This window comes from Melospiza georgiana, chromosome 2 (genome assembly GCF_028018845.1).
Source record: "Melospiza georgiana isolate bMelGeo1 chromosome 2, bMelGeo1.pri, whole genome shotgun sequence".
In the NCBI taxonomy this organism is placed as follows: domain Eukaryota; kingdom Metazoa; phylum Chordata; class Aves; order Passeriformes; family Passerellidae; genus Melospiza; species Melospiza georgiana.
Genome location: NC_080431.1, coordinates 22199963 through 22218431, shown reverse-complemented (window position 1 = coordinate 22218431; position 18469 = coordinate 22199963). Strand labels below are relative to the sequence as shown.

At 42.8% G+C, this 18469-nt stretch overlaps 1 protein-coding gene across 3 annotated transcripts in view; it reads right to left on the bottom strand.

The window, feature by feature from the left end:
- The window catches only part of TBC1D8 (TBC1 domain family member 8), a 50083-nt gene extending 34306 nt beyond the window's left edge, over positions 1-15777 (bottom strand). For all 3 annotated transcript variants that reach the window (XM_058044410.1, XM_058044418.1, XM_058044426.1), the window contains exons 1-2: positions 15651-15777; positions 1907-2017 (exon numbers count right to left, since the gene is read on the bottom strand). In XM_058044410.1, the coding sequence (XP_057900393.1) occupies positions 1907-2017; positions 15651-15777 (238 nt within the window). The remainder of the gene's footprint in view (positions 1-1906; positions 2018-15650) is intronic.
- Positions 15778-18469: the final 2692 nt, after the last annotated feature.

Below are 18469 nucleotides of genomic sequence, written 5' to 3'. Positions count from 1 at the left end.
TATAAATCTCATTTTCTCAGGGATGAGCATCCATTCAGAAGAGCCAAAGAGAATTTTAGAGAACATTACTCATGTAAGTTTGTCTCAGCAAAATCCTCATCCATTCCAACAGAGCAAGTTTGTCATTTGTAGTTCCTTCAAAAAATAAAAAACCAAAATCAAAAAATCACACCAACTTCTGTGTGCAGTAAGAGTGTGGGTGGGGCAAGGATCTGCCCCCAGAGAGTAGCATTGCATATGTTCAAATAACCAAGAAGCCATGAAAGCTTTTCCAGTGAAAGCTACCTGGTTTCATCACAGGACTGTACCAGCATGAAGCTCTTAAATTTCTCCATGAGAGGGCATTACTTAAATACAAAAAGGAGGGGAGGAGGGATAGAAAGCACAGAGCAATTGTAAAACAAAGAAAACCTAGCCAAAACAAAAATAGCCCAAATGGACTTTATGCAAGCTTCTTCACACACACATCTGGCCCAGGGAAAAATTCCCAGTATTAATGGGGAACATGCAGAGGAATCTCTGCTGAACCAAGGAAAAATTGCTGGATGAGCATGTAGAGAGGAAAGGGTTAGAGTGAATATATAAACTTATGACTCTTCCACTTAAGGGACTACTATGTCAAACAGTATCAATGACATATCAATATTTACATTACCTAACTATTTCATGGCTTGATCTGTATAAGAAAGAACAGAACAGGATAGCATATTGTCACTTGGAAGGGATCTACAGCAATTACAGAAGGGGAAAGTTTGGAAAGGACCCCAATGGGTCATGAGGTTCAACCTCCCTGGTCAAGCAAGGTTATCCCAGAACACATTGCACAAGATTGTTTCCAAATGGCTCTTGGAAGTCCCCAGTAAGGGACACGCCACAACCACTCTGGGCAATCTGTTCATTTAGTAACAGGCCCACATTATTCTTTGTTTTCCTTTTGTTATTGATGCATTTCAAGAAGCTCTTCTTGTTTTCTTTGAAATGCTGGGAATCATCTAGTCCAACTGCCTGACCGCTTCAGGACAGACCAAAAGCTGAAGTTAATAAGGACATTGTCCAAATGCCTCTTAAACACTGGCAGGTCTGGTGGGACAACAGCCACCTCTCAGAAGGAATCCTGTTCCAGCATCTGGCCATCCTTTCATTAAAGAGATGCTTCCTAATGCTCCCCAGCCACAGCTTTGAACCATTCTGAAAAGAAAACTGCTGTAAATTTCAGTGCTAGGATTTTTTAGATGGGAGCAGAAGAGAAAAGAACAGTCCTACACACTGGCCAAGCAACAGTGGGATGAATGGAACTTCAGATGGCTTTTACTGGGTCATGGCAAGGCTGCAATTCATGTTAATATCACGTTCCTGAAGATGAGCTTGACTTTCAGAAGTTGCAGAAACATTGCAAAAGGGATTAGTGCGTAACAGATCAGCAATTTGACATTCTCTCCCTCTCCAACAACTTCATCTCCTAAATCTTCCAAATGTTCCAGTTATATTTCATTATAGCAAAGTGTGTGAAGACATTTCACAGTAAGCAAGTGAAAGACTAGGCTGGTGAAAGCCTAGACTAAGTAGCTTCTTGCTGTAAGGGACGACCACTACTGTAGGAAAAGATACGCATAGGAACAGAACCACACTACTTTGCAGCAGAGAAAATTAAAGCAGCAAACCACCCTCAGCTAAACAAGTTTTCCATTGAAACTTAATGTTCCTAGGCAACACTTTTTCAGTGATTTTAACCAGAGGTTAATTAGGTTGTTAAACAAGCTTTCCACACACACACAGCTAGCTGGGGTTACCTTGAGCTTCCTGGGCATGCAGACACTGACCATGCTCAGAATCAGTTTGGGGTTTTCCGTCTGTGACTCACCAATAGCTATGGCCCAGTAAACTTCTGATCCATTCAATAACTCACCACATGCAATGGCAGAGTAAACCTGAGAGCCTGGAACTTGGAGTAAAATTCGAAATGGAGCAACGCGGGCATTGGAGTCTAACACGGCGTCCAGGGCACCAACCAAGCGACCTGCCAAGAAAAAAAGGGGAAAAGAGGATTAATGCCAGTTCTTACTTCTGTAGCCTGCAAGCTGTTTCACAGTTACAGCCATAAAACTAAAATACAGAATGTAACGATAACGATTCTTCCCCAGTTTTATCTTCTAATTTAAGGTGCTCAGAAGGCAAAAGGCAAACCAGATTAGAAGATCAAAAGCATATAGAATTATCTGCATTTCTGGTTTTGCCTCATATATATGAATATAACCACATAACTAAAGTGGAAAGACCTGAGGGCATCTTAAGAAGTTACTGTTCCAGCCCTGCTCCGAAGTTGGATAAATACACCTATGCTCTAAGTGGTGTTTGTCTAACCTGTTCTTCAAAACCCACCACAATCGAGATGCAACAATTTCTCCAGGTAGCCTCTTCCACTATTTTTATTAAATATTCTTACCAAAGAAAAAAAAAAAAAAACACAAAAACCAAACCAAACAAACAAACAAAATGACAAAAACCAACCAAACAAAATACAAAACAAAACCAAACAAAAACCCTAACAAATAACCCTGCCCTAAACAAACAAGTCAACTACTACAATCTTAAACTTTCCTGCTGGAAATTAATCTTGCTCCCTGGAACGTGCAGAGTAACTGGCCACAGGCACTTCTGATACTAATGTTCAACATAACAAAAATTATCATGGTTTAATGATTTCTCTCTATTTCTAAAGAAATCCAAATCATCTCATCTATTCCTTTTTGGTCATGTTTTTCAAACAGCTCACTGCTCTTGAACTTACACTGGAATCTCTCCAGCTTATCTTCAAGAATGACGCTCAACTGGACCTGATGCTCACTGCTACTGAAGGCTCAGCCACTGGCAGAAGGGAAGATCACCTCCTGTATCTTGCACCCCTACCACTGTATCCAAGAAAGCTTGCAGAAGTATTCCACTGCAAATCACCACTTGATTTCAGTACAGACAAATTCATTTTGAAGAGCTGCAGCAATTGCTGACCCCAAAATGACTTTCCAGTCTAGAGGATACCTGGAGTTCCTGGAGTTTCTTGCTATCCATTCCTCTGAGCAGGTAAAACCAAGCTATCCATGAAAAAGTTATCTGAATGTCATGATTTGCATATGCAAGCTGGCATATTAAAGTAACGCAAAATTGGTTTATGGTGCCTACAAATAGCAATTCAGGGCAGCTTTATACTCAATTTTCCCAAGCATTCTGCAGAGACACAATCTCCTAAGGAGAGGGGTGGCAGAGAGTGAGGAACAGCTTTACCATGTTTGTTTTATCCCTACAGTATCTAGGAAGTTTTCCGTAATACTTTTTTTCGCTTTGTAACTTTTTAAACCTGTAGTATTTTTGTTTCTTCACCATTAACCCAACACAAAAGGAACTAATCTCCATCTCCAAAAGGTTTGCCAGCTCTTGGCACCACATACTGTTTTAAATATAGCATTCTCCAGTCCATCACCCAAGTGATTAATGGAAATAATAGAGACCTACAAAGTCCTAATTGCCTTCTCACTTGGATAACAAATGACAGCTAATTAATTTGAGCATAACACAACCAAACAGCATTCGAACCACTTTCGAGTCCAGGAGCTGTAAGAAGCTCACATGGAACAGCATCAATAACCTGAGAGCAAAGAAAATTACATTAAATACTTCCTCCTTGCACACACACAAAACATCAACGATGCTTTCAAAGCCAAGCAGAAGCTGGATGCAATGTTTTAAAACTGTTCAGTGAAAAACTCTTCAACAGCAGTGTGCTTCTCACTTAAATATGTGACCAGATATTACACCCATCTATTTAAAATGGAGATCTGAATTTGCAGACTGATGACATGTATAATATCTGAAATTGCTACATGCTCTCCTATAACTACAAGAAAAAAGCATAAAAACTCATCCTAGTATAAAAGGTACCAAATTATCTGTGTTCACAGAAAACAGTATGCAGAAAACTTTAGTGTGCAGTCTTCAAAACATTGGATTAAAGCCAGTAAGAGAGCATTTAATGATGCAGAGAACAGAAATAGAGTTTAACTTCCAAATTTCAGAATTGATGATAGGCCTAGGAGAAAGATTCTTTTTCATTTCACTAAAGTCATAGAAAAAAGTCAACTAACAGCAAGTGCTACCAAAATCCCTAGAGAATGCTTAATGAAAATCTGATTTGTGAAATATCTTTTTTTCCTTTCAGAAACCATGAAAAAAAACACATGACAGCACAGAAGTAGCTGCAAAGTTTTGCCTTACTAATTCTTAGCCTGTGCAAAATTAATTCCTTTTTCTCTTCCTGAATAACAGACCAGAAAACCCAATTCCTCTTCTCACTGTTTACTTCTGCTTACAATTTCCATTTTGCTTACAAACTATTAAAAAGAAACCCACTCCTCCTTCAACTGTACAAAGAAATAATCACCTCCCTTTTCTAAACTACTCATAGCTAAAATATTAGCTCAGGATGACAAAGAGGAGCCAGAACTAAGACACAAAGAGAAGAAAAAGAGCGTGGCCATCAGGATACATGCCAGAATAAAGCCCAGGTGGCCTGGCCCCTCTAGCAGTGCTTTACAAGGGAACAGCAACCCCACACACAAATCCCGAGCCATCCACAGGGAGTCCTGTCCTGCCCCACCGCTGCCAGGAGGGGCTGCAGTGGGGTCACAAGGGGAGCAAAGGAAAATCAGAGCACTTTAGAAAACTGCTAAAGTTGAGCAAGCACAAAGAGTGGGTCCCATCCCCGTGTTTGGAGCTCCTTTGTTTTTTGGCTGAGAGACTGACAGAGATAGAGAACAGAGAAAAGAGATTACTAAGAGTGCATTTGCAGAGGGATGAAAAGGATTCAACATTAATATACACACCCTGGCCAATATGATAATTTAGTTGAAACTGTGGTAGCAAGAAAATTACAAAAACTAGAGGCAAATTTTTTTCCAGGGTAAGTTTCCTCATAATTCATTTGGGGTAACTTTTGCATCATAACATTGAAAAACAACCAACCTAAAGATTCCTGAGTGAAGAAACAAACAACAGTATACTGATGTTGAAACTTATGCTATGAAAAATACCCAGTTTGTGAGCAAACACCTTCCTCATAACGTGTCCAAACAGCTGGTTTCATGGAAGGGTCTCTTATAAAACAGAATCTGTTTAAAAAACAGAAGGGTATCTGGCTAGTAAGATAAATTACATTAAGAGTCTCTGGCTCACATATTGATGTATCAGCTTGCCTTCAGTTAGGGTGATGCAAACCTCTTCCACATCATAGATGAAAGTGAAACCATTTATAATTCAACATTGCAAAAAATGAAAAGGAAACAGAAGCAGAAGAGGGAAAGAGAACCCCTGGTTTTCTTCCCAAAACTCCCTTTTTTTTTTTTTCCCACCCTATATGAGACAAGATTTTTGGGAGGAACTTAAAATTCAGAGTAGCTCTTCCCCTTTGATGAGCCACCTTTCCAGCTTCTTGTCCATTTACTGACCTCCCAAGACACAGAAATATTTCAGGAAAAGCAATTTACCATACAGTAACTGTACTATGGAAAGCTGCAGACATTGGTTTACAAAGCCTCTCACGAAAGACCACTGACAGAACGTGGCAGGTTCCTCAAAAGGTGCAAGTTTCTTCATGCAGAAGGAATATTTTTAGGCTAAAATTCATAGGCAGATGTCTGGTGTAATATACATACTTTTGACACATATGGAGAAGAAAGAGAAGTGGAAAGACACTTTTCTACTGAAGTTATATGCTTCTCAATAAATCTAAACACTTTAGCTGGAAGGTGGATTTCAGATAGAGGCAACATCTATCTATATTTTTCAGAAGTATATTTATAAAACATATCTGGAAAACTCACTAGAAATCCCATGCTCTATTTGGTAGTTTTTATTTCACTGAAACATCAACTTTCATGCATATTTGGTTGCTTGACTAAAGAAAACACTTTCAAGTAAAATACATCTATTTGTATCAAATGTATGTGCATACTTTGGATACAATAGACGAAATAAATTTAAGTTTAAAATTAGCATGAAACAATTCAAATTCTACAACAGGTAGGTACAGTCTCTCCTTTACAGAGGTCAACCTGTAACCACACAGAACACAAACAGGACATCATGCACTATGAATTTGCTGAGCATTTCTTCACACACAAAAAAATTAATCAAGGATATTTCTGTAAGGATCAGGTTCTCAAATGAACTATCAAAAGTGAACTACTCTTCATCTTTAAAGATATGGTTTCTCCTCCCATTTAAAGATAAAAGATTGCCTTACAATGTCTCTTGTGTCATGTTCACAACTAATGTAGTAAAAGGAACATGTTTATATTAAGTTAACTTTACACCAACTTCTACTAAATGTTCCATATCTTTCAAACTAAAGAATGCAGGCTCCTTTCCCCAATCACTGTTAATCATCTATATGGGATTTTTTAAATCATTTTAAACTTCCAATACATGGGCCAGAGGGTGAGTAAAGCTGAACTCAAACTAGAAACTCAAACTGAAAAACTATCTGCTATTTTCACCTTTTAAGACAATATTCAAGAGGCAGTCCAAGATAGCCTCTACAAACAGCAAGATGATTTCTACCTACCTCCATCATATATGAAAGGCCTTAAAGGGAAATTTTTGAGAACTTCTCAAAAATGGGGTGGCCACTTCAGCAGCTAAACCATGCTGCAAGACAGAGGGACTTGGGAGTCCGGGACTAACAAGTTAATAAAACCCTTCCCAAAAAAATAAAACAAAAAGGGAAAAGACCAAAACTGCTTGCATTTTTTTTTTTTTTGTGGGGGCGGGGGAGGGAGTGAAGAGGGGCACTGGGGAAAGAAGGAGAGGGAGAAGATAAAAAAGGAGATTTAAATCTAAGTGACAAGGAAGCCTGCGGTGTCACAACACTCAGCATTGTTACCCTTTCAGTTCTCCTTGGTTTTTAAGTAAGACACTTAGTCACCACAGCCAGGATCTTTTGATTAACACGAACTCATCCATCCATTACAAAGTGGGGAATGAAAGCCAATGTAGTTCCAAGAAGCAATTACATGTGGTATCTGCAATTGGTCAGTAAGAAATTCTGATGGCAAATTTAAAATCTGGGGAACAGAGGGTCAGATGCACAGAGGCACCTGTTCCCACACAGCCATGAACTTCCCAAATCAAGCACTTACACCCTCTCTACAAAATGAAAGGGGTGACAGAGAAGACAGAGCCCAGCCTGCATCTCCAGCATCCTGGAGAACACCTTTAGTCACTGTACAAACAAAGTGACTGCTGCAGAAGTTTGAAGCAGAGAGAAAACTGTCCTTCCTCTTCTAAGTCTACTTTGAAAAAAAAAAAAAAAACCAAAAAAACACTTGAGATTTCCACTGCACCTGAGACAGATGTGCAACAATGCCTGACTGAAGAGTATTTGCCACATATAGCCCTTCCAAAAAACAGGCACAGGACCACCACCACACAAGGACCCAAACCAGATAGCCAAGATGTTCGGGGACTCCAAAGCTGAGGTTTCCCTCAGCTGCAGGAACCTGGCACTTCCAAAGTCAATAAAATTATGGCACCACATGGTCTCTAGGGACTGCAGTGACTGATCTGTAGGGACATGAAAATGAGCACTTGGTGGCTATGCTCACTCATATCATGCCAAAGCCATGTTTTAAGTACTCATACCCTCTTTTTTTCAGGCAGACTAGGTTATTTTAGTAAGACAAAACCAGCAAATTGGGGTATTTACAATTACAGTCACAGAGCAGCATTGCTCCAGTGCAAAACCATGAAGGAAAAAGCATGCCTTCGAATTCATCCTTGGGAGCTCACTGCTGCTTGCTATATCTGCTGCACCAGAGAAAGAAGGGGGAAGAAAGAAAAATAAGCCCAGTTGTCTGAAAAAAGCTGTACTCTTACTGGAAAGGAGAAAGCTCTTCCAGGAAGTGGAAGGAACAGGCTGCTTCCCAGTGGCTGCAGTTTTACAAGGAGAGTTAATAGCTGCAAGAATCACTCTAAGCTGTTTAGGCATGTGAATTGGGAGAAAAGAAAAAAAATCAAACAATTCACATGATCATAAAAATAAAGGTGGGGATTTTTTTAAGGACAGTGAAATTGAACAGCTTCAATAAAGCAGAATTAATCTTGGCTTTTTGAGGCAGAGAAGCACTTCATACCCTGAATCCTAATTACACTTCTCCACATAGCTTCCTCCATCCTGCAATGATTTACAAACAATTAGTGTCTCAGAAGAGCCGTGGTGGGCAGCAATTAGCCATGCTAGGGGAGGCAAGCAAACTGCCTGAAGGAACAGCCCATCTCCCGGCAGAACACAGGGAGGGACACGTGGAAGTACCCATTCCCTAGCCCTGCCATCCTGGGCTCCAGCTGGAACAGAAAGCTGCTTTTCACACCAACCAGGATAAGCTCAGCCTGGCCAAAGAGCACTCCTGGGACAGCACCAAATAGCACAGACTGCTTGTCTGGCTCTGCAAGGCATCTCAGAAGCTCTCCCTAAGACCAATGTCCTTGCTGAGAGAGGGATGGCAGGACCATGAAGCTGATTTTCATCAGGCCTCAACCATCCACCATGCAGGAGCTCTAACTTGTGACCATGACCCATGGGTGGCCCAAAGCAAGACCCAGGGCTGAGATGCAGTGAGGACCCCTGCAGCCTCTATCCTCACCCAGGGAGTGCCAGCCCTGGGCATCCCAGGCTAAGGTGGAAGCTTTTGAGCTGCACCAAGGTAGGATACAGCCCAGGGCAGTGGTCATGAAGCTACTGCTGGCCAGTGGTGGCCCCCAGCATAAATCATTGGGAACATCTCTAGATCCTTCATATCATTTATTTCTCTAAAAGTTCAGAACTCACATGTTTAGTGGGTTGTTGGTTTCACTCAGGCCATGCTAAAATCCATGTTTTTGATGGATAATAACACCATCAGTTATGCAAAGCTGCTAATAACAACAGCTTAATGCAAGCACACTGTCTTCGTTGAATTCTGCAAAACTCTATAAACAGGTTTAGATCCAATACAGTGCCCATTCAAAAGTATTCATTACACTTCTACCACCAGAAAAAAGGAGTTGCAAAACTTATTTGGGTAAGTACATAAGAAAAAGGATGAAGGAGAACTCCTGCAACGGCTGTAGGAAGGCTCTGTTTCCTCTGAAATGATAAGGGCTCACCACACTGAGAGATAAGCACAGACAACATTAGATTTCAGCACAAAGACCTAATGCTCCAAGTATTTATTCACCCAGGAAAATACCCAACATCCAAGCCCTTGCATTACTTCCAGCACAGACCTTGCCAGATCAAACACTGCCACTGGGTAAATTGGTTTCTGTTTAATTGGGACTTTTTTCAGCCTGGTATGTAGAAACAAATTGTAACAAAATACTGAATCATTATGCCTAGGTCCCCATGCTATGGAGGGAAGGTGGATATGAGAAATGTGGGGAATTCAAGCTGTGTCCCATGGTCCCCATGACTCCCCTATCCCTGGATGTGATGCTAAGTGCTTGTGTCAGACCACCACACGCAGAGGGAGAGACCACACAGGAGGAAGAAGTGAGATGAATTATGCACTGTCTCTCCTGGAATGGTGGAAATGGCCTCCCCACGCTGGAGCACCGATTATTTCTCCCCAGCACAGCTTCCCCACGGGCTGTTTCCCCAGGTGGGCATGCTGCCATGGCAAAGCACTCACAGCTGCTTATCTCAGTCCTCTGCCATCAGTCCAGCTCGAGCCAAGCCTATTTTTATAACCCTGAAGGCCACTGAGCCAAATGCTTTGGTTCTCATGTTACAAGTAAAAATACCTGAAACTGTTTTCCACCTGAAAATGGACAAGAAGATGGGAAATACCAGGTGCTGCTGCAGCCCTGTAAATTATTCAGACATGCACCACTACTCAGGGGAATATAAAAAAGTCTCTTTTTAGGTGGGTTCTGTAAATAATGCTGAATAGACCAAACTAGTGCTACATTAACTCACCCATCACTGACATGTTCATTTATTTTATACGGAAGACATTTTTTCCTGCAAGGGTGGTGAGACACTGAATCAGGATGCCCAGAGAAGCTGTGGATGCCCTGTGCTGGAAGTGTTGAAGGCCAGGCTGGATGGGGCTCTGAGCAACCTGCTCTAGTGGGAGCAGTCCCTGCTCCAGGGGGGTTGGAACTAGATGGTGTTCCAGGTCCTTCCAGCCCAAATCATTCTAGGATTTTCCTGCCTGTTTCTGTGCCATTTGGCCTCCACATCATGAAAATAAAAAGCCACTGCAGGGTTTACTGGATTAGTCTTGCACAAGGTGGTGGTCAGTCCCTGTGCAGACACTACCCAGCCCCTCCTTTCCAAGCACAGGTATTTCCTCACCTTTAATACTGGCACTTAACACACTGCTAACATTTATTTCAACACAAGCACCTGCATTTCACCTCAGCCATCCCAGCACCACAGCAGTGCTCAGGAGCAGGTAACTCACCCCAGAAAGGCAAGCAGAGGGGCCAGAGTGGCACACACAGCTCAGGGGGCTCAGAGGTCAGGAACTGGGGTGCCCAGCTCTGCAGGGGGCAGCTTGGCACCCTGCTCCTATCCTTCCTTCCAGCTCATGCCTCCTGGCCAAACACTAACGGAGAAGCCATCCTCTTGGGAAAGCACTTGTAAGTGTGCATTCTCCTTAAAAAAATGTTACAGTAAAATAAAGAGAGGAAAAAAGGGAAAAAAAACCTGCTGATCTGAATTCCAGTTGTGGGCAAGGCTAGATAATGTTTTGACAAGAGTCCAAGCTTTCAATAAAGTATGCATATTTCTCCTTCTCCTGTGCAAGGCTTCAGAGAGCTGTTCCTTAAGGAAACAAAACCATGAATACTGACAGTAACCATTACCAATATCCTCTATTAACATCAGTATTGTAGCACCTTCCTCTCCTCAAACTGCTTAATTTAAAATGAAAGTGTACTGTTGGGTTTGGGGTTTTTTCATTTGTGCCGAGATTGAGCCTAACGTATTTTGGTATCCTGAACATATATTAAGACAAAAAGGAACACTTTTCTGAAAACTGTATTGGGATAGGCCTTTTAATATGATTCTATTTGATAATGACTAATTATGATATTTTTATAATTAATATTATGATTTTTGATAATGAATAATTCATTTAATATGAAAGGCTACTAATTCCACCTTTTGCCTCTCCAGAAAATAAAAAAAGTAGGATGGGGATTCTTATTTGCATTACCTAGTAAAAATCCAAGTCTTCAGGTATTTTGGACCCTCTTCTGCTGCAATGTAATGAACAGGGGCAATCTAGATGAATTCCCCATCTGAGCTGCAGCAATCTTCATCCACTGAGGTCCTCTTACTGCCTTCCCCAGAAATAGACTCCATTATGAAGTTATTTCCTTCAGACCCTGGGAGATGTGCAGGGCCACTAAAAGCTGAGCTATTGACAATGATTACAGGACTGCTTGGACAGTAGAGTATGAAGGAGCAGCAAAAGATCTTTTAATTTTTCATTTCCAGGAAAATTTTCCAGAGCTTATCCGTAGCCATTTCTCTGTATGCCTTATAAAAACTAACACCCAAGCAAAGTGAAAATAAGGAAGAAAGGTCTTATCACACAAACTAGACAGTTCTCCACTCAAGAGGTAGTTGGTAGGTGATTTCAAAAGCTACTGCCCTACAAAAAAATTATTTAAGAGAAAAATTTAAATCCTCCAAGCTCCATTAAAGATGGAACTTGGAAATGTATTTACCATGCCTACCACGTTTATATTTATTAAATCAATAATAAAGCTTAGATTCATATACAGAAGATGTTTTTTCTGCCAGTCTATTATATTCAAAGTTGTGAACCAAAAAGTTTTGTAAGAACTAAAAAATAAATTAATTTCCTTTTAAAATGTTAGTCCTCTGCAAGTTTCAAATAATGCAAAACTATATCCAGCCTGGAAAGTGCCCTGAGCTGAAAATGGAAGCTAGAAGAGTAGGGGAAAATATCATAGCTAAATTACAAACATGGGTAAAACAAGAACAAAACATAATTTTTTACTGATCTAGTTCAAGCGCAAAGTTAAAGCACACTGTATCTCAACCAGACAAAAAGCTGCTTGAAACAAGAGTTCATTTTAAGGTCTTATTTAATCTTATTTATAAAAGGAAAGATTCACAAGTGTTGCTAAGTGGGTTTTTATATGCTAAGAGTGTGCAATGTGAAGCACTGTGTAAACAAAAACTGCAGCACTAACTGCTTAGGAAGGGTGAAAGACTGCTCAGTGCAGCACTCGTGATAAAATCCTTCCCAACTTATCCCAGAACAAGCAGTGTTGCTGTCAAAATGCAGAAAACTAATCAAACAGGAAGGTGCATGAAGGTTTCAATATCCATTCCTGAAAACTGAAGTAGTGATTCATTTAAAGGCTAAACCATCTTGCAGTATTTACCACAAGGCATTTAACAGTATTTTTACTACTGTCATATCAGGCTTATCATTAATATGTAATCTCAGTACCAAAGACATCACTAAGTATTAAATCCAACTAACTCTGATCTGTTAATCATGGCTACATCACAAATCTTTTTCTGTGCTCTCCAATTAGGCAAAGAAAACCCCAAAATCAACAGATATTGATGAGCTAAATAATTGTTTAAATCTGTAACTTAAAATTAGTCATTAAATTAAAAATTACGACTAATATTCTTAAAGTATTTCTAAACATTTTCAATTTTCTTTTTAAGTCTCTAACCAGCAGAGCTGTCAAGAAGAGATCCAGGTAAAGGAGCAAGTTAAATATTTACTTGAAAAAGCATATTCCTAAGAAAGACAAAAACCAGAATGAGACTGGTGAAGCAATGAAGAGTTAAATACAACCCCCATCATTGTTTGTACCCTCTGCTTGCAAGCCCAGTGTGCATTTGGGAACTGCCCTAGGACACAAATTAAATAACAGTAGGAAATAGAGTCTCACTCACAAACATCTGCTCAGCGTCTGACAAAAACACAGTACACAAAGAAACACAGATATGGGGGAAAAGCACTTTTGTGCAAGACACTGTCTTCAGTGCATTCTTCAGGAATTAAATCCACATAAAATACACCCTCCAGCTGTGCTAACTTACTCTTACCTAATAGTTAAAATGCCCTGGTAAGAACAAAGAAGAGTCCTAGAAGAAAGAGACAGGCAAATATGAGAACTGGGCCATAAAACAGATGTCCTCACACAGGTTCAGTGCAAACACCACGTTGTGGCAACATGCACAAGGACAACTCAGGCATCACACCTTTCCACCCTGCTGAAAGCAAATCATGTCACAGGTGGTCAGCTGCTCCATCTACACCTGTATGAAATCTAACATTCTCAGAGCTTTGTTCTGCAGATCCTACACAGGTCTAACACAGCCTCAGGATACGCAGCCTCCTCCTCCCTGCAGGAGCTGAGATTCTCTTCTGCTGTGGCACCTGCTCTCATGTACCGAATCTTCACTTCTTTGAAACTTCTTCCTTTTCATAAAATGTAACTGCAATTGCCCAGGGATCAAGTTATTAAAGGGAAAAGAGATTTGGATATTGTTCTCACTTAAGCTTTGCTTCCCCAGTAAAATAGACAAAAATTTCTAGCTTTTGGCTTTGCCACTTGGTAAATCATACTCTGAAATGTGGCAGAGCTTTACTGCCCTTCTGCCAGTCTGGGAAAGACAGGTACTAATTGAGTGTCTCTACAGTCATGTAAAGCAAGAATCAGGAGATAAGATTTGCACTGAAAGCAAACACACACCAGCAAAGCCTTGCTGTTTCTCAGCACCCATCTCCATTTCCTTCACTGCAAGTAAAAACTGAAAAAAAAAATTACACTATCTAACCCTAGCCATATCTAATGCTCTGTAACTCCTGCATTTTGGTTTTAGGATTCAAATTCCTAAGCCCTTTAAATATAAACATTTCCAAATGGTTTAAGAGACAGTCAGAACCTACAGTTCCCTTGGAAAATGTGCAAGACAGGAGTGGCTTTCCTTTGCCAGCCAAAAGAGATTTGAGCAAGCCTGTGCACTGTAGATTCAGCAAAATGATTCACCTGAAACTGAACCAGAGAGAAAAGCAGTTTGTTTAGTTTAAGCTTGCAAATTTCTGTAGTGAAAAGCTCAGGCACAAGGCATTAACATTTGTGAAACTGAACCTCATGATTGTCCTGGACCAAAATCAAGCAGCTGTAAACGGCTATTTTTAACTCTGAAAATTAATCCACATCGTCTTTACTGTCACAAAAGAGCGGCCTGACTTCCAAACAGGCGGGCAGAAGAAAATAGGAGGTTAAGTGTTTTAACTCACTGGCAAAACTTCCATTTCACTAGTGATACATTGACGGCATGCAATCTACCAAGCCACAGTTCAAGTTTTGTGCACTTTATGGACAGGTAGGATAAGATCCAATTAAAAAAGGCAACAATGCAGAAAGCAGTATTATCAAATGGAAAGGGTCAATAGTTCAGGAAAAAAAAGATTTTAATAAAATAAATACCGAATGTAGTAATGCAGCTTCTTAAAATCTATAGAAAATACTGATTTTGAAAATATTTGACAATTTTTTCACATATATAAGCTACCATTAAAACTTCTCACTTTATAATATTCAAAACAGCCTCGTATGCTTTTCAGTAAGAACTGCACTGATAAACGATATTACTTCTCCAAAGCATTGTTTATTTGAATTCATTTGCTGCTGTGTTTGAACTAAAAGTTTGGCCCGAATTCCCTACGCTACAACGTCAGCGCAGCCTAACACCTCATTCTCGCCAGAGTTATTCACGGATCCACACTGCTGCGAGGGTAGAGCGTGAATAACTCCGTGCATATCCTTCACTACACGCATCTGGAGCGCCACATGGATATAACGTGCCCGATCTACAGCCACCATAACCGGGAGCAGAATTAATGCAAAAAATAAGACAGAATGCACTTTACACAACAGTGAATTCACAACCCCCGCCCCGTAATGTCATGTATCGCGCAAAAGCCAGGAGTCCTATGTGTGCTTATACAGCTCTCGTTACAGAAAGGGGAGGCGAGCGGCAGGTCGCGGACGGTCCTGGAGGGGCACGGGTACCACATCCCACTGTGTGTCCCGGCACCATCCCTGCACCTCTCACGCCGGCCCCAGGGACCTCCGCCGCGCCCCGCGGGCTGCAGCCCCGGGCGGCTCTCCCCGGCCGCATCCTCCGGCCACAGGCACCGGCTCCGCGCCTCCTGACGGGCTCCGCGCCCGCCCTCAGTCACGCCGAGAAACCCATCGGGAGGGGAGAGCGGGGAAGTAACAATAAAAGTGGCTTCAGGGGTGCTCAAGGCTACAGAAACGCGAAGCTGCTCCCCAGGCAGCTGGAGGGGAGCCGGGGCGGCCCGCACCTCCCGGCCGGCGGCTGCCTCCGCACCGCCCGCGGCGGGGGACCCGCGGCGCCCCCGCTATCGCCGAGCCGGGCCACCCGTGCCCGGCCCGAACAAAGAGGCCGCTCCCGCTTCCCGCAGCCCGACCCGCCGGCGGGTGCCCCGGCGCGGCCAAGTTCCCGTGGGGCAGACGCAGGGGGGATCTGCCACTCGGCCCGGTCCGGTCCGGCCTGGCGCCCCGCCGACCCCCGCGCCCGCAGGTACCCGTGAAGCGGCCGCCGCCGTCTCCGTGGCCCCGACGCCGCTGCAGGATGAAGTAGCCGCTGCTCTTCTGCGTGACCCACAGCTTGAGGGCGTTCTTTAGCAGCACCTCCTCGGGCTTCAGCCACATCTTCCCCCGGCTCGAAGTCCCGCTCTGTGCCCCCTCCGAGCCCGCCTGCCCCGCACGGCACCGCACCCGGCCGCCCGGGTCACATCGCCCCCCGCGGGCTGCGCGGCGCCGGCTCCGGCTCCCTCGGCACGGGCCCGGCCGCCGGGGAGGGGCCGGGGGAGGAGCCCGGGCACGGGCCGCCCTTCCCGCGGAGCCGGGGGCTTTGTGCGGCGGGGCTCTGCTGCTTCGCACCGTCAGCGGGGACGGCGGGGCGCTCGGGCCGGAGGGAGAGAGGGCCAGGTTCGCCCTTTCGGGGGTCCCGTGGCGCCCTGAGCCCCACACAGAGCCCGCTCGGGCCGCCGCGGTACCGCGGGGTCCTGGAGGATGCCGTGCCGCCGGGACCGCAGCCGGGCCGCTCCCGCCGTGTTCTCCCGCGGCTGGGGCAGTCCCCGCACCCCGGCGTGCGCCCCGCGGGTCCCCCTGCGGATCCGTCAGCAGTGCGGGAAGGAAAGGGTGTCCTGGGCTTGGAGAGAGCTTGGGGGGATGGGGGTGTCTCTGCCTTCCTGTTTCCTTCTAGAGCTAAGCCTAAAGCGTGAACCCGCAGCTGCTTTAGTATTTAAAGGCCGATGCTTGAAACCTCGTATCTGACTAAAAAGTCAGAATCTAAATTTTACAGTTCGGGTTTTTTTCTCGTTTTAAGAAATAATCTGTCACTGCTTGCGGTTGAGCTACTGACAGGACCGTTTGTGAACCTGCACAATGGTTACTGCTGCAGCACGTCATGTTTCAAAACCTCTGACACTGTATTTTACATTTTTATTAGCACAGGTTGTCATTAATGAGGGTGGTGAGACACTAGTACAGGTTGCCCAGAGAAGCTGAGGGTGCCTCATCCCTGCAAGTGTTCAAGGATAGGTTGGATGGAGCTCTGAACGCGATCTAATAGGTATCCCTGCCCATGGCAAGGGGGCTGGAACTAGATCTTTTAAGGTCCCTCACAACACAACTCTTTCTATTATTCTATGATTAAAACATGACCACTGTACTTACTTCCTGTCACATTCCTTTTCCAGTTAACTGCAAATATTGAATAATTACTTTACAACAACTGAATTAGCAGCCTGCAAAACCTCTCTCTTCTAGATTAAAGACCTGAGTCACTGTGGGTTAAATCACACCTAAATTTCAGCCAAGATGCCTCTAAGTAGAGAACTTCAATTAGGGATAAAGACCTGAGCTTCACTTCCCCAACCTCTGCCTATGGTTACAAGAGTTGTGTACCAGCTTTTTGAAAGGTACCAGTGCTGCAGTGCGCTACTCAGCACAGCCAGCAGTAATTATTAGCTGGGAATTGGAAGGTGGCCATGTGCACTGCTTCTGAGTTGCTAGTGGGATCATTTAATAGTCAAAATTCTGTATTCAGCTGCAATCTGGTAAACACTGTGTGATCTGTGTTCTTTACAATTTCTGTGTAAAGCAACAACTTCATTTCCATACATAGAATAGCGAGCAAGCACTTTGTCTGATATAAAAATAAAACTGTCAAAAGGAGAAGATGGACATCGACATAATAATGTATTAAAAATTAATGAGAACTTAAGGAGAAATTACTTTAAATGCTCTTGCAGGAGAAGAATAGCTCAGAGATTTCCCCCGCCCCCAAAACTATCCCGAAGATATGTAAGTATTGAAAATTTAAATGCTTGAAAGTGAGTGAGTGAAGTGAGATGGTGAATATTTCTTCCCTTTGCAGATACTTAAATATTGATTTCGGTTATTGGTTTTGGGGCTTTTTTTACATTCAGTCTTGGGTTTTTGGCAGCTGATTTGAGACATAATTTAGAAGAGAACCAAACAAGTTGCTGACCTTTGACTTCCTTTTGAGCTTGAGAGTTAGCAAAAGAGTAAAGCAGTTGAGGATCCAGTGTCATGCATTCCTGCCTGTGTTACTTACACCCTGAGACAAGCTTCTCTTGGGCCCCACCAACAGTACTCCTTCAGAGCCATGGGCTTTGGAACCACATCCAAGTTGGCCCAGCAGCTGTTCAATCAAAATGGGAGTGCTCATGCTTTTTAAGCAGCTTTTCCAACACATAGAACTGGTGGCAGATAATTAGCAATGAATCTCTGAGAAATGGCTTCAGAGAAGCAAAAGGGGGATGGATGAGAGAAAACTTATTCGGGATGACAGAGTAAAACAAAGCATTTTGTAATATATACTGTAATAAATGCATCTTCTGAATGCATCTACTTCTTTCCCAATACGGCATTGCACGTGGCAGTCCCTGACATCCTGAGGCACAGCTTCTACCTGAAAACTAGACAGTCTTTGGCAACAGCTAAGAGTAAGTTTATTTCATGAAGAAAGCCCTACAGTAATGTACTGATTATTTTCACAACCAGTATTTGAACAGGATTTGGATGACATGAGGATCTTACGAAGTCTCCTGTAAAGCAATAGTTTTAAAATGCTGATGTCTAGAGAGGTACATAGAACCAGGGAGGATGGGAATCTAGTAGATTATGAGACAAAAATCAGAGTGCTGTGAGAAGTTATATACCTTTTCATTTATTCTCTGATAAAATCTAGAAAAGATAGGACTATCTTACTCATTTTTTGAAGGTACTTAAGGTTACTAGACTGAAGAAAAAGAGCTTTAAAAAATAAAGATATATTTGAAAGGAAAGAACAGAAAGAAAATGAGGTTTCTGG